General features: G+C 39.0%; 2 protein-coding genes across 2 annotated transcripts; both read right to left on the reverse strand.

The window, feature by feature from the left end:
• Nucleotides 1–1272: 1272 nt before the first annotated feature.
• On the reverse strand, nucleotides 1273–16599 carry snx27b (sorting nexin 27b). Its single transcript, XM_015007533.2, has 13 exons — nucleotides 15966–16599; nucleotides 12130–12361; nucleotides 10768–10960; nucleotides 10336–10400; nucleotides 10140–10244; nucleotides 9983–10061; nucleotides 8325–8488; nucleotides 8148–8237; nucleotides 6707–6856; nucleotides 6490–6618; nucleotides 6092–6151; nucleotides 5946–6008; nucleotides 1273–5865 (listed from the first exon to the last, which is right to left on the reverse strand). The coding sequence occupies exons 1-13, from the start codon at nucleotides 16295–16297 to the stop codon at nucleotides 5821–5823; spliced, it is 1707 nt and encodes a 568-aa protein (XP_014863019.2). The 5' UTR covers nucleotides 16298–16599; the 3' UTR covers nucleotides 1273–5820.
• A 2387-nt stretch (nucleotides 16600–18986) lies between these two features.
• On the reverse strand, nucleotides 18987–20457 carry LOC148155021 (ictacalcin-like). Its single transcript, XM_088013550.1, has 3 exons — nucleotides 20301–20457; nucleotides 19316–19455; nucleotides 18987–19234 (listed from the first exon to the last, which is right to left on the reverse strand). The coding sequence occupies exons 2-3, from the start codon at nucleotides 19448–19450 to the stop codon at nucleotides 19103–19105; spliced, it is 267 nt and encodes an 88-aa protein (XP_087869676.1). The 5' UTR covers nucleotides 19451–19455; nucleotides 20301–20457; the 3' UTR covers nucleotides 18987–19102.
• Between the last annotated feature and the right edge of the window lie 3277 nt (nucleotides 20458–23734).

Genomic DNA, 23734 nt, shown 5'->3' on the forward strand with positions numbered 1-23734 from the left:
GGATGCAGAACATCTGTCTTTGGTGTCAGTGGCCCGCTGCGATCTGTGGCTGCAGATATCGCACTCATTTGCACAAATAAAAAAGCAGAAACTAAATCCCAGGGATGGTGTTAAGAAGAGTTGGGACCCCGCTGCAGGCTCAATGCGGTAATCACTAAAACTCCCGAAGCCGACTCCAGATTTCATGCACACAACCTGTTAACTCGCTGCTGCTGCTGTGCAGCCCTGTCGGTTCTGGTGCTGCTGCTGCTGTTCATGCGGAGAAAATAAACGCAGGGAGAAAGTTTAAAAGTACACAACAAATGTTCTTTGTCAAAATCCTAATTAAGGAGTTAAAAATGCTAACAATCCAAGCCTGGGTACCTTCGGCAGTTCCTCACCAAAGGTACCCAGACCTTTGGTGAGGAACTGCATATGTCTTGACCTCCTACGTCACCAAGACCCATCTTGAATAATTGATAAAACTGTCGTGGTTAGGGTCTTCTCAGGCTCCACTTGTTTGGAAGTGGCACGGAATTAAAACTGAACTGAATTCAAGCAATGTTGGATACTCCACCAAGCAATAATAAAACGAGGCACTACGGTAATAATGAATCCGTTTTGTAGCTTAGCCACTTTGTCAGTTTGGTTTTTCCTTCCATCTATTAGACCAAGACACATTCAATTATCCGTTTGCCGCTACAGTAAACACGCAGGCCATCATAGTCAAAAGAAGGATGTCCTCGCAGCACTGTAGGGATTAATACCCCCCGGACACAATCCTCAAAATCTAGAGTTATTAATTCTTAAATAAGCAGTTTTATTCATCATGCAAAGCAGTTCAATTTTAGAAACCCAAGTCGGCAGCGAACTCAAATCACTTACATGACGCCTCACAGTACAGGACCCATGTTTGCCGATCAATATTCAGATCTTCAGGGATAATATCCCACACCAACAACAGTCAATAGCTATTAATTACCGGGTGCAGACACTTGATGCAGATCGATGTGGAACAACCGTTTTGCGGGCCTGTTGGGTAATTGTCTCCCAGATCTCATTAAAAGTCGGCAGGATTGGGAGAAATTGAGGAGGGGCAATGTGATGAAAGGAAAAGAGAAAACAGATGTGGGCACACAAAGTGGAGCGGAGAATCTGCATAAAATCAACTAACTCTGCACGCCAGGCGAAAACTGTGCATAACTTTGGGATTTTGGCAGTGCTTCTCTCCTGGCTCCAATCTACTGGTTTTCTCTCGAGCTTCAGCGCAAAAAAATAAAAATAAAAAGAACATTTGCATCAATAAATCAGTTTATTTAAAAGAATATGTTACAATTTATTACAATAACTGATGGCTCTTTTTAAACTTTACATTTCAACATGTCAAAAGATTTGCAGGTTGATCTCCATACCTAATTATCTCAATTTAACACTGCCGTAGTAAAATAAATAAAGTAACATTGTTTTGTACACAGAACAACAGAGAGGGGAGGATGTGGAGAGGGCACACTTGAAGGTGTCAGACAATTGACTGTGTCAGACTCGGTTCAGTGAACAGACGAGAAGCCGACGAAATGTTTTCGGCCTTCGGGGCTGCAAATTCAATCCTTCAATTGGAGGAGGCGCACTCTAAATTAAAGCCCCTGTACGAACCCACAGAGGTCTGCTTATACTCATTAATCACCTAGGATGGCTTTTGTGAACAGCACCATCACTATAGCAAACAAACCTAAAAAAAAAAAAAAGCCACAGATGTGGATTGTACAAATGCTTGTAGATAACCGAAACAGTTCTCATGTCCCGATTAGCTGATGGAGTCGGATTTGGGCAGGTCATCAACTGCTTATTAGCAATTTAACCTTACGTAGTGGATTTGAGAATTAGTTTCAACGACATAATCACGAACGACAGACAGAGCGGAAGCGGCAATACGAATTTAACCCCGAATTTACGAATTTAATTGGTGATCAGTGACCTCTGCATTATTAATATGATCCTCTTAATGAATGATCTAATCATATACAGCAACAAAGATGCATTGATCAGGCTTTTACTGATCACTACGGATCTGACCCACCATTTTTGATTTTTTTTTTATTATTATTTTAAAGGCTATAACGTATAAAATAGAATGTGCTGCAGGTTATTTGGTAGAGGTAGTCGTTTTGAATCCAACAGAACATGAGGGAAAACAACAAGACAACATTATCCCTACTCATTTATCGCAGCATTCTGGTCTAAGCTGTTGGCCAATGTGTTCATAGACTCCTAATGGTGGGACTCATATTTTTTTCAGTATTTAACCTCCCAGTCGCTGATCAGAGTAGATCTGATCCCAATCTCGGGTCAACTGGTTCATCTTTCTTCAGTGCTATGCAAAAATTAAATCCATTAATCATCTCTTCAGTTCAGTTCGATCAGCCAGGCTTTCTTTCTCGTAGTCCTCTAAAGTCTTTTCAATCAACCGTTTTCCAGACTTTCTAAAGGTCATTCAATGTTTTTCTTTGGATTTCGGCTACTTTTTCGTCATTTACAGTTTAGCTCTCGTACCCAATCATTGTGCAAAAAGGAAATGAGTGAAGTGGACAAGCAAAAGGCTTGGAAAAACAAAGTTCGAGAAAAGACAAACATGTACTACAACATCACAAAATAATGTTTTCTTTTGTTTAAATAGCGCAGAAAAAAAAATATCAAAAGATGTTACACAGAACATGAAAGACTCGTCATACGTCGGTCAATCATTTAGTGAACAAAAAAAACAAAAAAAAAATACTGTCAATAAAGGTGTTTTCCAAACAAATCTATGAAAAAAAATCTATAGCTCACCTTTTACTACCTGGTCAATCACTAAGGTAGTATCTATTTGTGAAACATCTATGATTAGAGATGCATTGATCAGAATCTTTTGGTTGATCACCAGTTTTTGTAAAGGTTTGAGTTGCAGACATTCTGGATGATTAAGCTGTTGCAATAACACGTAAGAACAGTGTTCAAATGTCTCTTTAGAATTCCTGCCATGAATTGTTATTAAGTATTTACATAAGAAGCAACGAGTCAGGGTTTTTTTTTTTGTTTAGCTTTTACCCGAGCAATCACACCAAAACCCATAAGATTCATGTCACATGCTCAGTTCGATGCATCTTCATTTAAAATGTTTACATAATTCCTGTGTGAAAACGGTAAAAGACAGAGACAATCAGTGTGAAGAGTTCTGCTTGCACATACTTATTTTGGGAAAATCTGATATTTTGCTTAAAAAGTATTGAGTCTGGTAATATAAATATTTGCTGTACTTGTTTTTCTTTTTCCATGGAGTAAACTACAAAAATTACATTCCACAGATTTTGAGAGTGCTTCAGAACCCTGCATACGTTTCAATCTCTTATCTTTGGTATTCAATTAATTCAGTCACGGAAGGAGGGACAATACTATACACGCTGTGAAATCAGTAGATGTTTTATCTGAATTATTCTGCTTAACTAACTAATAAATATCTGAATGGTTGGACACAAGACTGAAAACTTACAAAAAGAAGCCAACATTCAAAGAAAATCTATTAGGGAGAACCCAAGAGAATTACAATATCTTTAAAAGAAATAAACAAAATCCGACTCATTGGAAGAACATTGTAAAGAAATAAGTGATGACGAAAGACTTTCACAAAACTAATGCCAACTGACTGGAAACTTTTCAAATAAGATGAACACATCAGAAGGATTTTTAGTTGGAATTAAAAGTCAATGAGATTAGATTAAAATACAATATAAACAGACCGACATTAGACTGGGGAGACAAAACTTAATAACGAGCAAATACCATCAGGCTCTTACGGAGTTAAACAAGAAAAAAAAAAAAAAAAACATTCCAGTTTAGTTTTCAAGTTGATATCTGTACTGGAGGATCACATTATTAGCCTTTACTTGACATTAAACTTCATATTTCTATTATTAGATTTCAGCAATAAGATCAGCTGCAAGAAAGCCTTAATTGATGGAGCCTGTTTGCCTTATTGTATAAAGATGAAAACATTTCCTTCTGATAAGAGACTGTCGCATCACTAAGCCTGACTTCTGCTGTGAATGGGTGGCTGACCAGTTCGGCAAAGTACCGTCCACAGAGATCAACACTGTGGTGTGGAAAAGCCGCTTGGATTTCAAGCCTAATATAAATCCTGTGGGAGCGCCAGGAGACAAAGTAATCACTGTGAACCAGGGAGCAGGAAAGAGCAGAAGGACCCCTGCTGCTTGTTCTAGGTAATGCACCCTGAATATAATTTTCTACAGCACCATGCCCTTAAAACATATTGACATGGATGGTTCTCATAATACTGTAGGTACAGGTTCATCTAAATAAAATAGAGTCTCCTCAGGATGTAACATGTATTCCCGTAATTCACTTGAAAGAGTGAAGACTCATTACACGCAGAGTTACATCTTTCAAGCATTTATTTCAGTTAATATTGATGATTATGGCTTAGGACTACTAAAAAAAAACCCTAAAATTCTGTTTCTCAAAACATTTTTATTGCACTATAAGACAAATAAACAGGGAGTTTTTAAACACAGAAATGTTATTTCATATGTTGCACTGATATTTCTGAAGAAGCTGCAGTTCACAGTGCGTATCCAAGCACATTAGGGATATTGCGGATTGAAACAGGCGCACAAGCAACAGAAAAAAAAAAAAAAAAAAATCAACAAAATGACTTCATCTGCCGCTTCATAAGCTAACACACATGTCAAGATAACGTCGTCCTTACACTCAGTGATCCCATACGCTCGCACTGCGTTGAAAGCATTAAATTCAACCCTCAGAACAGCCAACGTCGTCTACGACTCTGCAGGCCGTGATTTGAAATGTCTGATACGAAAACTTTCTGAAAAACAGAATTTAGAGTCTTCAAGCCACAGTCATTAGAATTAAAAGAAATTATTTTTTTAATTGAAATACTTTCATAAGATAACAATTTCAAGATATTCTACTTTATTGAGAAGAACCTGCACACAAAGGTTTAAGTCATGGCTTTAACACCAGTTGGGGAATCAGTTTATAATTCAGTCAGTCAAAATGTTTACATCCAGCCTGGGCTTATTCCAGTATTGAAACCATGTGTAATGTCTGAGGTTTCGATCTGCACACCTTGAAGCTGCATGAATAGTCTGATAAAGTGCAACATTAGTGTAAATCAAAGTTGTGCGTCCCCAAAAATAAAACTAACAAACGCATTTGTTTGGCCTGCTACGTTCAGGCTTTTGTGATTCTTTCAAGAGGCGAATTCAGAGCAAAATGTGTCACAACTGTCAACATGTAACCTGATTTAACTGTAAGTTACATCCCAGGATCTCTGACTCTTCTCCACCAGATGTGGACATCATGCACCCACAATGGGATAAGAATGGCAGATTACTCTCATCTTTGTTCGTCCCTCTGAATACTTTCAGTTGTCCTCGTTTTTGCACCGATTATTCACTTCAATAGTTTAAAAAAAAAACAAAACAAAAACAAAAAAAAAAAAAACGTTTAAATCATCCTGCTTACAATCCACTTCTGACCAGGAAGAACATCTTACATGAATCCTTCACTTTAGGTCTGCCAAAGCTTTAGTTTAACACATGTTCATAAAGTTCTGGCTCGTGAGTCATGTAGTTTATTTTCTTTTTTTTTTTTTAACGATTGTGTTTTCATGTTTTTCAGCAGGTGGTTGTTGGTTAACATGTAGGGAGCAGCGTCCTGTGTCGTAGTTAATGGAGTGTAAATGATGACCATGTAAGTTCTTGGCTGAGTGAGACTGGGTCAGGGTAAAACACTCAGCTGAGTCGGTGACAATGTTCTCCCCCCCCCCTACGTGCCCCCATCTCTTCTGTGCCTCAACAGCTGGAAAATATTCTGCAACACAAACATGGGTCAGGACCGAGTCTCGCCAGCTTGTACGACGCGAAAATGCTTTCGCCGATTCAAAGCCTTACCTTTCCGCACATACCGTCTTTACTGCAGTTCTTGTTGTCCTTGTCTGTGGCCTCCTCTTCCACCTGGAAGCACATGGGCGAGCCACGAGTGAAGGACACTAGAGCAAAGTCTGCAACGGAGGTAGTTACGAGTGGACTGTGGTTACCTCTTTCCTCCACTTCAGCTCGCAGAAGACTCTCTCGAAGCACTCGTGCATGTAGTTAAACTGAACGTCGTCCGTGGAAAGCAAACACAGGGAGAAACGGATTCGTGTGGAGGAGGCTTCAAAAGTTTTTGTGTCACATTTAAACAAACAATTGCTTATGAGCAACACAAAATGTTACCTGACTGCACGGCAGAAAGAAAATGGTTTTCAAACTTTTCAAAGAGGGTAGTACAGATTTGCATTGAGTTATGAAACCACATTTCTTTGCAATGTCTTTGAAAGTCTTTTGCGGATTTTCTTCCAGGATTCCCATGCACTTAGCTCAATCTGTCAACTCTGTGCAGCCTTCATAATTTTACAGAAAGTATCTCAGCAACCCCAAGCTTTCTAAAACTTACATAAGGAGTAAAAACCTTCACCCAGCGTGGCTTCTTCTCTCCCCGTGCATATTCAAAACAGAAAGCCATGCCCTCTTCGTCTGTGTCCCATCTCTGCATCTCCGCCCATTCGAAAGCAATCACCTGGTTCTGCAGCGACAAGGACTCTTTGTTTTGCTCGCCTTCAACACACAGGAAATAAATACACAGAAATAAAGGAACGTGAAGCTGCACTTACCTCAAGAGTACCTTCTTCTGTACAGGCGTGCAGCTTAAAGTTGTGTATACTGATGGCTGTGATCACATGGCCTTTGCGTCGGGAGTCACAGGAACAATGAGGAAATACGATCTCATTGTAGCCCTCACAGCTCCGTAACAAACTCAAGTACTGAGAAGAAACGCACAGCAAACCGAAGTAGTGAGATGGACAACATGTACAGACCTCGTCAAGTACAAATGCCTGCAGGTGATTTCAGGGGAGACGCAGCGATGTTTTTAATCTGCTTAAACGTTTAGATTATCTGCAGGCAATAACCATATTTTTGCCTGCTGATAAACTAGTAGAGATAGAAGAGATTTAAACTCCACTCTACCCAGTCTTGCCAGATCACAAAACAGACCTACTGAAGGCCCAGAGATTTGCAGCAGAAGTCTTCTGATGCAGTTTCACCTCTGCAGAGCGTGACAGAGAACGGCAATCAGAGAACAATGAAGCGAAACTGAGAAGTAAAACATTTTCTCGTTGTTTCACAACAGTTACATTCTCAAGCACGAATCAGAGAGTTCACACCTCAGCAGAATCCTGCGGGGAGATGCCAGTGTCTGTGTGAAGACGGCTGAAGTTAATTCTCCCCTTCCGACTGTGGGCTCGCTGCCGTGTCTCAGCCCTGCAGATCAGACTCTCACCTGCTAAATCTCTGCAAGCGCTGGGCCATAAACAAACACGCAGCTGAAGAACTTTTTAAATTCCTTAAATTACTGCCTTTACTCTAAGCTCCCAGTTGCAGTCAGTCAACACCTATTACTGGGGCAATTTTGTCTGGGACTCGTTCAAGACATTTTCAACACAATACCACCAGGGATGTTCTGCAGAAAGTGCAGACAGATAGGGTAGCCTGAGTTTTTTTTTAAAGTTGCTCGTCACACACGTCCGTCACAGCAGGATATTTTCAGCAGAAGATGAGCTCTCACTTGTAGAGACGCGGATAAGAAAGTCCCAGAGTACCCGACTCCAGAGTGCAAGAGGCAGAGTGAAACCTAGTTATGCAGTTTTGTTATTAATACCGCCTACTTCTGAAAATGTTCAGGGAGTGAAATACAACATAGAGTAAGAAGAGAATGAAAGAAAAGTATGGATAACAAGGCAGCGAAGGCTGCAGTTTGAGCTCCTGCAACCTTTATTAGGAGAACGTGGTTTTAACGTTGCTCGCAGCACAGCGTTTTCATTAGGCACTTTTTGACATCACAGCCACATTTGGTGCAGATGGACTAAGTTTAAAAGTATTTCAGAACTAATGAGCATGGGTAAATATGGTGCAAGGGGAGCTGATGGTGAGCATTTTTTCTACTTTACCAGATCATAAACAAGCTACCTACACAATCCAAATCCCTCAATGTAGAGAGACTGAACATTGAACTGTGAGCAGTAATTACACCGAGACGTTTTGTGTGGTACCAACCATGGACATCTTCTTCTGCTCTGCCAGTTTTTGGAGCTGATAAGACTTCTGCTCAACTTTAACGAAGCCTTTCTTCACATCATCAGCTGCCTGCAGAAGCGTCACACACACGGTAATATTTAACAAAGAAAACAGAAAAAAAATAAATAAATACACCTTATGCAAGTATGTACCGACCTGGTGAAAGAAGTAGCTGACAGCAAGTTGGTTGTCACTGAGCAAGGTCTCTTCTTCTGTGGTGAAGAGCCACTTTCGCAGCGTGAGGCAGGTTCCTGGGACGGCTGAGGTATAGTTCTGTACATAAAGTTTGTGGGGGAACTCATTGGGCGCCAGTTTACGCACTGAGGAATAAAGTCCGATGACAGAAAGAGGGAAAAAAAACAAAAAAAACAACCTGTTAGTACAATTCAACAAAACCTGATTTTATTAAGAACTGTTGGAACACAGCAAGTCAAGAATGGATGCTGCTGCTGGTGGTGACGGATGTGAAATAGGAACGAGGGCATGTTTACCACCGTGTTGCATCATCTGTTCTTTTAATGAAGCTGCTTTTGAAGCTCATGGGACTATTTGCTGGCATTTGACACATGAGATGTTATTTTTTGTTTGTTTTTTGCTTGATTTAAAATTGCAGTTGCTCATTCTTGTCATGTTTTTTTGAGGAAAATATCTCCAGTCAGTCCAAGATCTAAACAAAACAAAATAACTTTTATCATTAATAACTTCAAAAGTCAAATATCGTGCGCTCTCCATCACTCAAGTTTTCCTGAATTTTAAAGTACCAGTACACTAGGATTAATTAAACGCAATGAGTAACTAAATGTTCACTATTAAATTACTACAGTCATTTCTAGAGGAGTCAGGTTTTAAATTACCATGCAAAAACCATCTGCTGCTGACATGTTGTTCTGTTTTTAAGAAGAAACATGTGTGGATGTAAACAGTGAGCCCTCCATACTGATTAAATCAATGCCTCCTAATTCCAATTTCCTAAAGGAGAGCAGAAAACATAAGGGCAATGCGGCTGCTAAACTTTTTTTCTCATTCACTAAACTGTAACAGGGGTTTCCTGGGAAAATTTGACTCTCGAATGTTTGAGAATCGAGGTAAAAGTCCATGAGCGAGCTCTGACTTTACCGTTATATATAAAACTCCACAATATGTGGTCAACTTTTACACCGATTTCAGCCACTTTCAATCTGTGAAAAGTCACCGCTTACGTTTCGAGTTTTGCGCCACGTAAATGGCAGAGAACTCAAGGTTTTTTAGATTTTTTTTAGTAGCGACATCCGGTGGTCGATCACATTTTGGTGCACCGGAAAAACATTTTTTTCAATGCATGCTTCATTCAGCATGCACAGTTTTATGTTTTTATTGTAAGTACTTTTAACTGCCTTTTTTGCTGAAATGTGCTACACAAATCAACTGGATTGGATATAAATCACTATTTGACCCTAAAAAAAAGATTGCACACTGTGTGCCTGACAGCAACAAGTCTGAACTTTATGATCTGCATATTACATTAAACTGCAGGTTTCTTTGCAGAAATATACGTCACATAACCATGCTGAGTACATGTTTTAGACCTGCAGAAATATCCGTCTACTGTCCAGCACAATTTTAGTCAATTGTTTTTCCATTTCGAAATCTGAAACTGAAACCCGACTCGTTTTAAAGCAGTTGTGGAAGTGAAACCAGCCAAAGTGACTCTCCTTTCAAAGAGGGAGTTTTTCTCCTTTAAAATAAGCAGAAGTAGAAAAAACTGCCATGGACCTTTTAATTAAAAGTCAACATGCCAGTGTCAGGAAAGAAAGTTTGTTTGAGTCCTTACTCACCGAAGGTATGGTTGATGACCTCAAAAAGAGCAAAGTAGCTAGCAGTTACACTGTCCATGCCAAGCTTCATGACCACGGCCTGGAAAAGGAAGAGCAGATGGAAAGGGCGTATAACGAGGAGCAAGAACACATGCATGAACGCATGTGTGCGTTTTACCTGATAAACCTGGTCTGTGGTGGAGTTTTTACGGACTCTAACGGTGAGGGTAGTGTTATCTGGCATGGCTATTCTCAACTCCACGTCTGAAACCCCGTTATAGTTCTGGGTTGCGAGAAGGAGACAGAAACTGTCACAAACAGGAGCAGCGAATATTTGTTGGAAGGCAAGTTTTACCTCGCTTTATTCTTTTTACCTCGTCTGATTCAGACAAGAACTCCTGCAGGATGTCGCTTTCTCCAATTACCCGTACTGAACAGACTGCAGATGAGAGGCGCAAACATCGAGAGTTAGGCTCTGTGTGAAAGTAAAGCATATAATAGCACACTTTGATATACACAGTGTCTCTGCTAAGCTTTCCCACACACTATGTTCTCAGGCTTGTTTTAGGAGGACAAAAAAAAAAAAGAAAAAAAGAAAAGTTACATTTGCCCGCAGGACTTTTGGCGCTGGAAGATGAGCAACCAAGTAAGTAGTCATTATAAAAATATGCGACTCTGCCCGACATAAAAGAAAATTTCCAACCACAAGACATTAAACTCCTGACTGCTGTACAGCTGCTGTGCGGAGGTGAGAATAAAACTTTTCTGAATGCAGAAAACACTGCGGAACTTGATCCGTCCTTCACCTTTTTCGAGGTATTCCTCCAGGCCTCGGCGCCGTGCATCGAGCTGCTGCTCAGAGAGTGAAAAGGGCCACTTCCCAGGAAGTTTGGGGAACGTAAAGTTGGCAAATTCCCTCTTAAGGTTTTGGTGTAAAATCACAAACTCCCGATAACGCTTGGAGCACAGCTGCCTACCCGCCATATACACATTATACACCTGGGAAGACAGGGAACCAAAAACAGGACACGTTAACTTTCTAAAACATAAATTATTAAAACTTTAGTTATTGAGAACTGATTATGACTTTTAAAGTTTGAGTTCATTTCTTCATCTTTAATTCCTTTATTCTAGTTAAATTTAATTCTAATCCATCATTAGAACGTGTGCAGTTCCTTGCAAAGGTAGACGTGACCCTTTTAACTTTTTCACCTTTTGCTGTACCGGGCACACACTGCACAGCTTGCAATGAAGAGTTTAATCACAAGCAGCGCCAGGAACAAACACGTTAACTTTTGGAGCAGCACGACCGTGATCTCACAGACCTGCCAGCAGAACGTCTCTCTGCAGAACGGGCAGCACTGAGGCAGAGAGAAACGGTGCAGCTCCGGTTCCGAGTTTCAGTATTACAGCCGATGGTTCGAAACACCAGAACTACATAAAATGTTGTATTGTTTGGTGTGATGTGCATTTTATTATTCGTATGGGATTTTTTTTTTTTTCTTTTTTTTTTAGTAAAGTTCACGAGTTGATATTGGTTCTATTGACTGCATTACCTAAATTCAAAATGTTGCAAGTTTAAAAAAATTAAATATTAGAATATAGATATGTTTATATGTACGGCAAAATAATCAGCTGATCTAAAAAAAAATTTCATTATGTTTGGGTCAGTAATTAAATCCTACAACATAAAATGAAATATCTGGGTTTGAGTCCATCAAAGCCAGAAAATCTAGGTTGAAAGGTCAAATCCAGGTGGTGACCTTTTTTGGACAGGCAGTGATTTTATGTGATAAAGAGAAACCATTAATAAAAGTCTGGAAATTGTGGCCTGTGTATGTATTCCCCCTACCGATACATACATTCACCATATCGAACCACCATTTGTCTCTCCCAGCAAATTTGCACATTTAGAGATGGATAGTTTTGCTTATTCTTCCTTGCAAAATACTTCCAATGTAGTCTGACTAATTCAAGAGCATAAGTAAACATCGGTTTTCAAAAATTAAATGGATTTTGATCTTGTTTTGTGCCATTTTAACTGATGACTACATTTTAATGTCAATTATTCCATACATCTCTAGCTGCACGTTTAGATTTTCCACTTATCCACGAAGGCCAGATGAGACCAAGGGGCATTCATTTGTTTGCGAGGCTCTTGCACCTACCACAAACTTTTCACCATTGAGTTCAGTGTGTTTGTAGCTCGGAATGGAGATCGGGACGGCCTGCTTGTCAGAGTAGTCGTAACAGGACAGGGCCGACACGTCGTCACCAGGATCCAAGCAGTCGGCTTCCTGCGGCGGGACGGACAGAACGGCCAGCACCAGCTCCTTCTCGCCAGCCCGGATCAGTTCCACCACCTGCTTGTGTGTGGCTCCCTCTACATTCACCCCATTGCTGTAGGGAGAAGAAAGGCATGTTGTCATTGGGGAAACTGGTGCTGCATCTTTCTAAAGATCTGAAGAGGCTTGCGAAATCAAGCTCGGACCAGCGGTTTCAGTTTCTCACTATTTGAGCCGACACACGTCGCAAGCGGGCAAGTGAACCACAAAATGAGTCCAGAATTAATAGCAGAATGAATGATAATAAAGCAAATAGGAGAAAGTTTCTCATTTCGATATAAAAACATCGTTATACTCTTCAGTAAATCTCTGTTGTCTGCATTTAGCCCTCAAGTCATAACCGCCCGTATCTGCTGTGGGAACGGCTGAGCAGGAGCAACGCCGGGGCGTGCACACACTGGCACACACCGGCAGTAATGTGTAAGAGGAGAGGCAGTTCTAATGACAGAGCTGCAGCAACTTCTCCTGTAGTTAGGTTAGGACTGAGAGCAGCCACAGTGTCTCCTCCTCTACAAGGTCTCGGCATCACCTACGGCTATTTCTGACACTTTTAAAACCGAGTTCAGGTTTTATAGACGGCCTGACAGTGAAGACGTCCTGAGAAACATTCACTGTCTTTATTCAGCACTTTAAACATTATCTTTGTGCAAAAGGTAGAGGTTGTCTGAGCCATAACTTGCACAAATTAGCAAAACATGTGTTCTGAGCACTTTCTCAACGTTTACAGAAGGAACTACTAAGACTTATGAGCAAAATATGATCTCACTTATTACTTATTTAACCAGGGTTTCTACAGATTTCAGCATGTTAAATGCAAGACTTTAAAATATAATTTAAACTTAAGACCAATTAAATTGCAAAAACAGAACTGAATATCTGACACCAACTCAGCCCTACGTTGTTCTCTTTTAAATTTTTATTATTGTAAACTGTATGACAGTTTTTTTACTAGCTAGCATGAGGAAGTCAAATATAACTTTGGAAACTTAAAACTTTTAGTTCCTGCATGTGACTCCTGTAATATATAGGTTACTGTAGTTCAGTGCATTGGCACTGAACCCAAATTTAAGCCAGCAAGTCAGTTTCAAAAGCAGACTTTCGAAAGCTGGATGTCTAGGTATAAACTACTTTAATCTCTTGTTTCCCCTCCGTCGAGGAGTCTGCAGGTTTTTCTCTGCATGGTGACACTACCTCGGATATAATTATAGATCACAGAAAAATTAGCCTCCAAGAACAAAAAGTTGATGGAAGAAGAAATGAATGAATATGTAGATTTATCAAATCTTTCCACATTTAAGATTAAGGCCTAAAACTGAGATAATTAAATTTAACACTATTTATGGCCTTGCTTAACGACTCCATCTACATGAAAGCAAGTTATTCCAAGTTAAAAACTATACTTCACATATTACATAAGATCAGGAATTAGTTTTAATTGGTGAGATTGGAGTGGCTTTTTTTATTCTTTTATTGTCTCTGATTGATTATCAGCAGATGAAATGTTTTTTTTTCCCCTTTAATTAAATTAATCAAAAATTAAAACTTTTTTTTTATCTCTAAGCAGATAAACCAGTAATGTTTACTCTTATGTACTTTATCAAAGTTTAATAAACCTAAGATAAAGGTTTCCCCCCCCCCCAACAACCTCTAGCAAGTCGGTCAATGTTGTAATTGACATGTGACACGTCAGAGAAAACTGGAAATCAATTTGTGAATCACGCGACTGGTGCAGCTCGGATTCTTTAGGCAATGATAAATAAAACTGTATGACGATGTGATATATTTAATATTGTACTTTTATTACAAAATATGTCCAGATAGATCTGTAAGTATTTTACCTCATCGTCATGACAACTGCTAATGTTCTGAAAGCAGGAAAAAACATGAATCTCCAAATTTTCAGATTGTATGCGACTTTTAAGATCACACTGTATTACTGGAAAAAAAAGAAAAGAAACAAAAACAGCTGCCTGGCTTGCTGTTCTCTATGATAGGACTTTCACAGGGAAGAGGAGATTTTTTTTTAAAGAAAGTTGTAGATTAGGAGAGAAGTATAAATGCTTAACTATAAACTGTCAGGATGAGAGGCTACACACAGAAATATAATTGAGTAATGCTCCTCTAACAGCCCTAAGGTACATAGAAAAGCTACGACTAAATAAGCCTGATAAGATAAAACATGCATGGGAATGAGCAAGCAGAAGATTAATAGGACTGAACCATATGCAAACATCTTCCAGGTGTGCTGGGAGCAGTCTCCAACAACACAAAAATGCAGACTGAGCATTTTTTTTCATTGCTTTCTTTACTGCAGCTCTATGATGATATAATAAGCATCAGTGTGGCCTTTGCACTCACACTGTCAGCACTTTTGATAGTGATGGAACAAGCTGTAAAACACACTTTGTGTGTGTGTCTCATCTTCCTTTCTTTTGATTTAATGAATAAATATGTTATTTATTAATTTGAGTAATGGGTTGCATGAATATAACCAATCAAAAAGTAATAGGATCACAAAAAGAGTATAAAGAACATGATTGGAGCCTTTAGTGTAGCTTAGTGTAGCTTAGATTGTTTTGCCTGCAAAGCAAATCCATTAAAAAAATTCAGTAGCGCACTAAAAACAATAATATCGTAAGATTTTTAAGAAATATCTAGATCAGTTATCTTGTAAAAAAAAATCTTCAAAATAAATAGTTCTATACAAATGTGCACATAACTTTAACATAAAGAGTTAAAGTTACAATAATTTCTTGAGGATCTGCGAGCAAGCTTGGCGCACACACTGTTTGGACAGGGAGGTTATACACTGCACAGGAGCAAACTTTAAATCAAGGAGTGGAAGCTATATGAGCTTCAGGGTACAGTGAGGGAGAATAATCAATAAGAAGCAATCAAATGCTGATGTTGACCTAAGTAACAGGCACACAGATGAGTTAGAAGGGTATGCCAGGATGTCTAATGGCAAATCCAGACCGCATGCTTGCACAAAGCAATAATGGGGTCAACCAACTGCCAGGTTACCGCAGGCCACCCTTTCACAAAGCAACGTGCAAAAAAAAAGAAATATAACCAATCAGACTGAGCATTTTTGAGAGGCAAGCCTATCACAGCTGAACTGTGAGCATTTCGTCTCTGCATCACAGTATACCATACACACAGAAACACCGAAGAGGCTTAGCTGATGCTGAGCTCTGTGATGTGTGCTCTTCTCCATAGCAACAGAGTCTAACATCAGCATGCATACAGGCCATCGAGGACGGTGACTTCTATCCAAAAAGTAGCAGAAACCTCACTACTCTAAAAACAGAAACGTGTGGTCAATGCAGCCAATATTGCAACAGTGCTGGTACTTAATATTGTTACATTTTTTTTTTAATGAACTGGGAATCGCTTTGCATTCCATGTGTAGAAGGGACGATTCAAGGCATATCTGTCTGGCATCAGTGTGAGGGGAATTTCTAATGATTTCTGACGCACACAAACACTCCTTTCATTGGGATACTTCTGCATTCAAGATCAGCCAGGTTGGTGGTGATCCCCTGCCAAAGGGCAGGAGAAAATGCTTAAATAGAGAGCATATTTTTGCCCTAATTACAATGCAAGCCAATCACAGTTCAAAACATTTTTCACTTATGTAGAAACATTTGTCCACTTACACTTCTAGGATCCTATCCCCTTTTGAGATACCGGCTCTGTCTGCAGCTCCCCCGGGGAGGACAGCACTCACATGCTGCAGAGGAGCGTACAGCTCCCCGTTAATGCTCCGCAGCTGCCCGCCTTCGCTTACTTGCCCCCGAACGTTGAAGCCGTAGCCCGAGTCAGACTTCACTATCCGCACCAGCCTGGGGCCTGAAGTAACGGTGGTTGGTGTCTGCCAGCTGCCGCCGGTGTCTGGCGTAACGCTGCCGCTACCGGAGCCGTTACGGGAGGAAGGGCGAGGCAACGGAGGGACCGAGGAGTAAACTCCTTGTCCCTTTACGTCCGCCATCTTTCTACACTGTTTGTATCATTCAGTCTAATTCCCCGAACGTTAAATTTCCCACAAACATTAGCTGTAGTAGCCTGGCTAATCAGCTTGGCTAGCTAAATGACTGGTATACGCCGGAAAAAGACGAGTAATGCCGAGGATTGCCGAAACCAAAGACTGGGGAGCATTCCATTTCTAACTCCTCTGTTTATCCCTGAGCTCGACAAAAAAAACAATTGCTTCCTGAAACTCATTTAAACCTTAGATTAAACCATAATGCTAATTAGAATTTAGGAAATATTTGAAGAAGTTAAATGACACAAATACATGGAGACTATCCTTGCCTATAATTTTAAATTAACAAATACATATTATGTAGGATATTTCAAATTACATAGGAAAATAGCAGCTCTGAAGTATCATGTTGAATTTTGACTAATTATGAGATGTCTATTTTTAATTATTGAAATTAACTTCTGGTTAATATTATTTCCAAGCCCATTATTTGGTAAATGAGATTTTACGTTCTCCATTTTACCTCTGAAATTATCTTGTCATATCCATGGAGAAGTAACATTTCACTTTGTCCATGTTTAGTTTGATGTATACTACTTTATTTGTACCATATTTGTTGTATTTGTGCTTTCACTGAGTTGCATTTTCAAGAAAGCCTTTAATTTCAATATTTCAAAATAGCTACACATTTGTTTAATAAGATTAATAAATGCATTATTTATCAAATAAGTCAACATTATAGCATAAAAAGGAAGATTTTCAACAATCAACACAGATAGGTTTGACAAAAATGTGTCTGACACAAAACACTTTCTGTGAGTTTGTTTTTCACTCGTTTTGATTGCTTAACACTTTTGTGTGCAAATTATTGAGCATGTTGAAACTACCCAAACTTAAAAACAAACAAAAATATAACATGTTTATAAACTTAATCCTGTAATATATATTGCAACTTCTAGGTAAAGATTTAAGCAACCAGATGCTGTTTTTACTCTTCTAATAAAATAATCCATCTACAAGTGACATGCAAATCATGATGATCATTCTGGGCAAGTTAAATTTAGATACATCAAATTCTCACAAAATACATACTATTAATTATGCATTTTTAGGTATTGCACAAACTAAATCTAAATCTTTGTGGCCAACCATTTTCAGCATTTTATTGTAATCCAGTCACAAGGGGGCAGCATTGTCGAAGATTGTTTTTCAGTGGAAATTTGAACTCATTACTTTGCAGTCGTGTTATTTCACAGAACTTTCTACATTTGGACATTGCAGCCCATTTAATAGTAGCATATAATTCACAGACGTCAAGCCACAGGGTCCGGTGTACTGTAACCTTCACATGAGTCTTAGCTCCAACACACCTGAATCAACTGTTTCATTAGCAGGACTCCGTGGAACTTCACAGTAGAGTTTGACACATTTACATTTTTTCTCTTGTGGCCTTTAATGTCATGTTAGAAACTACTCACTGGCTTTAATCCACTGGAGCTGCTTGCAATATTCTGATATGTAAATATGTTTTATAAGGAAGCAGGTTAAAGCTTTTCCAAAAGTTTGACACTCAAATTATTAAAGCCCAAATCTCCAGCAGTCAACTGGAGAGAGCAGGAGTACACCCTGGACAGGTCGATCGTAGTCAAAAAAAATCCAAAACACAAATACTTGAATTTAATTCTAAATTAATTATATCCAAAAACAATATCATGATGCAAAACAAAAATATAAGCAGGAACTGTTTCCCTTGTTTGTTTGTTTTTTTCCAAGTTGTATTATTTAGTACAGAAAAGATTTTCTGTACTGAAAAATATTCACAAGGGGGCAGCATTGAAGAAGTTGTGTGGAACATCTGAGAATCTTCCCAAACTTTTTAGCTTCCAACTCACATCTGCAAATAATTGCAAAAACTGTCCTCGTTTGACATTAAAGCTTTACAATAAATAAAATAAAGTGCTTGTATGGCTACCTTTCCATTGTTTAAGTCTGTTGTCAGCCAGTCTCTCATTATGTTCTACAAAAAAAAATACCCTTACTCTAAATGAAGCTCATTAAACAAGAACAATTGTATCATAAAACTATAATATATACCATTTAGATGCAAGATCCGATTCTCATGTAAATGGTCTCCTTCTGGTATTATTGTCCAAGTAACCAGTCTTTGCTTTTTTACACCGGTCAGCATTTTCTACTGCAAATCTCCATTTACTTTTGTATAATCCAGTTGAGAGCCGACTAGTTTAAAATTGTGAGTCATGCAAGAAAGTATTTGTGGCAAATCACAGGATACAAATTAGCTGCCCATAGCAATATTTTTCTCTCCAGTGCGTTCACCTTTTAACAGATCTGTCTTGTGGTCCCCACCCAGTTGTGCCATTCTGGGCAAAGAACCACATTGCCCATTTGTCTTGAGATTTATAAATCTAGCAATTTTTCCAAAAATTCCTGATTTCATGACCCTCAGTGTAGCCAGTTCAGAGCCAAATTCCCTGAAATCAGAACATGGTTGTGTTCCAGAGGTTTAGAAAAGGCAGTCATAGGCAGCCATTTCCTGTTGTCCCAGGCATATAAACAGAAACTTGCTAGTTAAGGATTTACCTTGCTTTATGAGAATGAGTTATTTCAGGCTCATTCCCATGTCAGGCAGTATTTGGTTTTTATCATTTCTACTTTGTTCAAAAATGGAAGAGACTTTTAGGTGTGAAAAAAGTTTTATTTTCCTTGTTTTAATATATCACATTCACTTTAACTTGCTCAAGCTCTTGATTTTTTTTTAAACCACAGACAGTGTGATTGGACAAGCAGATTTCAGACTTTTCCCCCAGTTAAGAGCATAGCAAGGGTGGCAACAAAAACGATGTATTCGTTGAAATCAACTACACCATCACCATCCTCATCCAGCATCTTGAAAAATTGGTCCACTTCTTCCTGTTTGTCACCCTGTGGAAAGAAAGGATGACTTTAGATAAACTTGAAGAATCCACGGTCTTTCCTGAAAAGCAATGCGTTTTTCGTACATACCCCTGCTCCAGGAAGCTCTTTTTTTAGCATTGCTGCAATTTCCTTCTTGGATAGGGTGGTTTTGTCGCCATCTGTTCCAGCATACTCATCAAAAGTCTTCTTAAGAATTCCAATTGCGCCAAGAAGCTTAGACATGGTGACTGAAACGAAGGAGACATTGCTTAGGTGTTTGAGGTTAATTTTTATATTTTAGAAATAGAAACGGCATACTCTGGGCCAGTTTGCCCTCTACCCCTAAACGTGGTCCTCAAGGCAAACTGCATGTTTTAGAGGCTTCCCTTCAACACATCTGATTTAGCACACGCCTGTTAGTCATTTAAAATGATGTGTGCAGAAGCAGGGAGACATCTAAAAACATACTGGACACTATGCCTTGGGGACCAGGGTTGAACAGTGCTTCATGGGCGTTGGCTGTTGCCCTAAAAAAAAAAAAAAAAAAAAAAAAAAGCCACACCCACACAAGCTGCTTTATGTCTGAGTCAGAGCAAGAAAAGAATTGCACTGGTCTACACAACTCCCTTGTTTAGTGTGCCATGCTTCCTTCCTGCAGGGGCAGTATTGACCAAGCCACACAAGTATTTTGTTTTAATCAGGGCACAAACTAATGGGTGGAACCGCAAACTCCACAAACTCTCCCCAGCAATAAATAAATAAATGTAATAATAAGCATTGTTGCACTTATAACCCTCGATTCAAGATGCCATTTCAAACAGTCCTTAACCAAATTTAATATAAACTTCTCTCGTTGTCTGCCTATTTTGCAAGCAAATTGTGCAGCTTTCTATTAATACATCACCTCAAAGGACTTGAGTTGCACACAACTCGCTTATAGAACTTTTGAAGTTCTATAAGCGTTTTAGAGACACACAAGAAAGGCATACAAATGTGCGTAAGACCCCTCTCCCCTCCCACACCCCACTTTCCTGCCCTCACCTAGGTGCAACTGCAATATGAACTGGGTCTAAGAAGCAATTATTCCTCTTACCGGTTCGTCTGAAGGAGTTGTTGTGATTGAGGAAGAGAAAAAGAGACAGATGTGAGAGGACTACACGGACACAGTCCTTTTTAAACAAAGTCTGACACACCCATCTTCAAAGTACCAACCCCTTCATCGCCTCTTTTCCGTGATATGTCGTTTTTTTTTTTTTTTTTCGTTGTGTGCAGAGACACAGCGCCTATTTCTGTACCAGTAAGACCAGTTAAAATAATACTTTAGTCACTTCTAGGAAAATAGTGGCCCTGAATGACACGTTGGTGTTATGAAACCCGGTAGGAGTAGGAGGTAATGCGAATGTTGACTGAGCCTCAGGTGGAGCCAAGCAGGGTGATGACAGTCAGGCGCGAAAGGCGTTTAATTGGCTCCTAAAAAAAAAGAAGAAGAAGAGGAAGAAAAGAAAAGCATAAAACAAGAGTGGGCTTCAGTTTTTTACGCGAATGATCAGGGGCGCGTGGACAGAGCGCGTTCACTCCGCAGCTCGCCACACCCTCGGTCTATTGGACTTTGGAGACTCTTGACGGTGGCAGTTGACTGAAACTGCCATATATTTCTAACAGTAGGGCTGTACTCATCAGCATACTCTGTAGAAGCTCCCTGCACCTGTTTTATAGTTGTTGTAAAGTGTTCATGTGCGAAAAGTAATGAATGCAGCATAAATTTACACTAAAAACGTGGAGATCACTTTAAGAATTTGGTAGCCAAACAGGTTCCTAAATATAAATGTTTTTTTTTTTTTTTTTACGTAGGAAAAAATCCTTTATTTTATTCTTGTCATATTTCTGCCAATGTGTGTGTTCTTTGTGCAGCTTCAAGAACAATCTTATTGTAATGTCACATCCTTCTGTCAGTGCACTACGCTACTAGTCTTCTTTGAGGAAACACTGGTATGCAAGTCTTTGTCATTTTTTATGTGTTGTCATGTCTTTCTTATTTTTTAATGTCTATGTATACCATGATTCTGAAAAATAAACCAATCCATCAATTATTCTGAAATACTAAAAACTGTTTGAAAGCCTAGAATTTTTTCTTACTAATAATAATACTAATTTTTCTTGGTCTTTTCTACATCACTCAAACAGTTAGAAGCTGGTAAACCGCATTACATGCAGCGCCATCCATTTCATTGCATGCAATGCTCAAAGTGCCACTACATTTGCATACATACAATTTGAAAATGATTAAATCTGTGCAAAATGCACCAAAATTAAGTTTGTGTGAGGGCGTTAATTGCATTTTAAGAATAACAAGTGTCTCATGTTGGAGCTCTCTGCATTTCCCAACTGGACAGGAGACAAGAGCGAAGTAGCCAGTCAAAGCATTTTAATCTTCAATAATCACAAACCAAAGGCTAAAGAAACAATGTACTCTTTCGCAACAAAATACATTTCATAATCCTCAAAAGAGGAATGCCGTCTTTACCCAGCGAGTGAAAAGTGGATTTTATTTTTATTAATGAAGAGATACAAAACATACATTTGGTTGTGGAAGACACTTTTTGTGCAGGTGAATGATTTCCTTCTTTCACAGAGTTCTCTCAAATCTTTCTTATCTTGCTTACATTAGAAAAGTCTACTTAAGAACTAAAATTGCTGCCAACAGTCAAGACATGGTGTCTGAAACAAGAAGCTACATTTCAATCCCTACCCTTGATTTTGGAAGCATGTACCGATGTACATGGGTGCTGGCCGTTGCTTTCTATTCTAGCCTCAAGCCAATAGCTTAAAAAAAATTATGTACACCTTCTTCAAGACTGAGTCACAGCAGTCAACATTTATACCAACCTTCAAGCCATCTTGTTTGTTTGGCAAGCCTTCTGTCTCCAGGGCCAACTATGACTTAGCCATACTTGCGACGGCTGGTTTTAATCAGGAGACAAGCTTCTGACGGTACAACAGACCAGGAACTTGTTTACTGTTGCATGCAAATACCACCCCCAACACCTATAAAAGAATTTAAAAAAATCAAGGTTTTGTCATAATGTTTTTATGCATTCTTTCACTTGCATTTACACCCGTCGAACCCAAGATGGTATTTCCCTTGTCAGTACAGAAGGGTACTTTACTTCACAGTTTCCCCTTGGGGATCAGTAAAATATATTCTATTCTACTTCCTATTAAATAGATAAGTAGAATAGAGTAGAACAGATTAATTCTATGCAGATTAGTCTGTTCTTGACAAAATGAAACTTTAACGACACAAGAAAGCTAATTACTAAATTCTCAACATTTTAATAAGACAAGCCTCACATTCCCTTTGACTCCGAGAGGTTACAACATGCATGCATTATCTTTGGCATTTAAATTTCGATATGCACCAATTTATTTGAACTAACTTGACTTAGAAAAGCAGATGTGACTCCGAAGACATTTGCTTAACGTGATAGAACCCAGTGTTACTTTAGATATTTCAGTGGCTATGCAAAAAAGTAAAGTTTGACTAGGAAGGTCAGGATCAGCATATTTGACCAGTGTGGTGCGTACCACATAAAAGGTAATTTTGAAATAGTAAAAATGTTGTCAAACTGTTTGCTAAAACGAGAGAGGCTGCACCACTGCTTCGCTGTTTGTTGTGAGACCAGTAAACAGGAAATGCTGACATAAATTGAGATTGTAACAAAGCTGAAAAAAAAAAACCTTTACTCATCTGAAATTTGAAAGCAATTTTGAGAGTGCCTAAAAAGATGTCTCTTGATGAAAAGCAAGTTTTAAATTTAAACAAGAGAGATTATGCAATGACAAAGAATTAGGAAAAACCCTAATACTGCAAGAGACACACAGGGCCATGAGGGAAAATAGTAGTGGACATTTTCAGCTTGTGTTGTTAAGAGCAAGTCAAATTAGATTCCAAATAATAATGGGAATTTTTTATCCCCTCCCCCCCTTTTTTTATTTTTTTTTTTTAGATAGGAATGTGTAAGGCGGAGCTTATTTCAAGAGAATGTGGTTTGTGCAGGAGGAGATTAATGGGAAACACTCAAATACCAAGGATGCTTAAAGCAGAATGAAGTTTGCCTTGTGCGGTGACCAAGTCCGAGTCCTGAAACCGAAGCAATCAGATTTGTTGTGGAAAACAACTTGAACGAAGCTGTTCAACACAAGACACCCACCAGCATTCAAGAAGTCGACGCTGTTGTGTGCTGAAGAATTAAGAGGCATAAATTCTTCCAAGTTGATGTGCGAGGCTGAGCCACAATTACTGGAAATGGTTCAGCTGTGGTTAATCTTGCCCATGGGTGCAACATCAGATGCAGCAAATAACAGTCACACAGCGATGACTCACACACATGTACAACTATTATTTAATTTTATTTTAGTTAGTTAATTAATTATTCAATATCGAATTGAACAAGTGTACCATTTGTATGTTGTTAAATATGCAAGTTCTCCTTTTCTTGCTTTTGGATTTGTGCGAACAGTTGTAAG

The sequence above is a fragment of the Poecilia mexicana genome, unplaced genomic scaffold, assembly GCF_051168715.1.
Source record: "Poecilia mexicana isolate PSO_F unplaced genomic scaffold, ASM5116871v1 scaffold_16, whole genome shotgun sequence".
NCBI classification, from domain to species: Eukaryota; Metazoa; Chordata; class Actinopteri; order Cyprinodontiformes; family Poeciliidae; genus Poecilia; species Poecilia mexicana.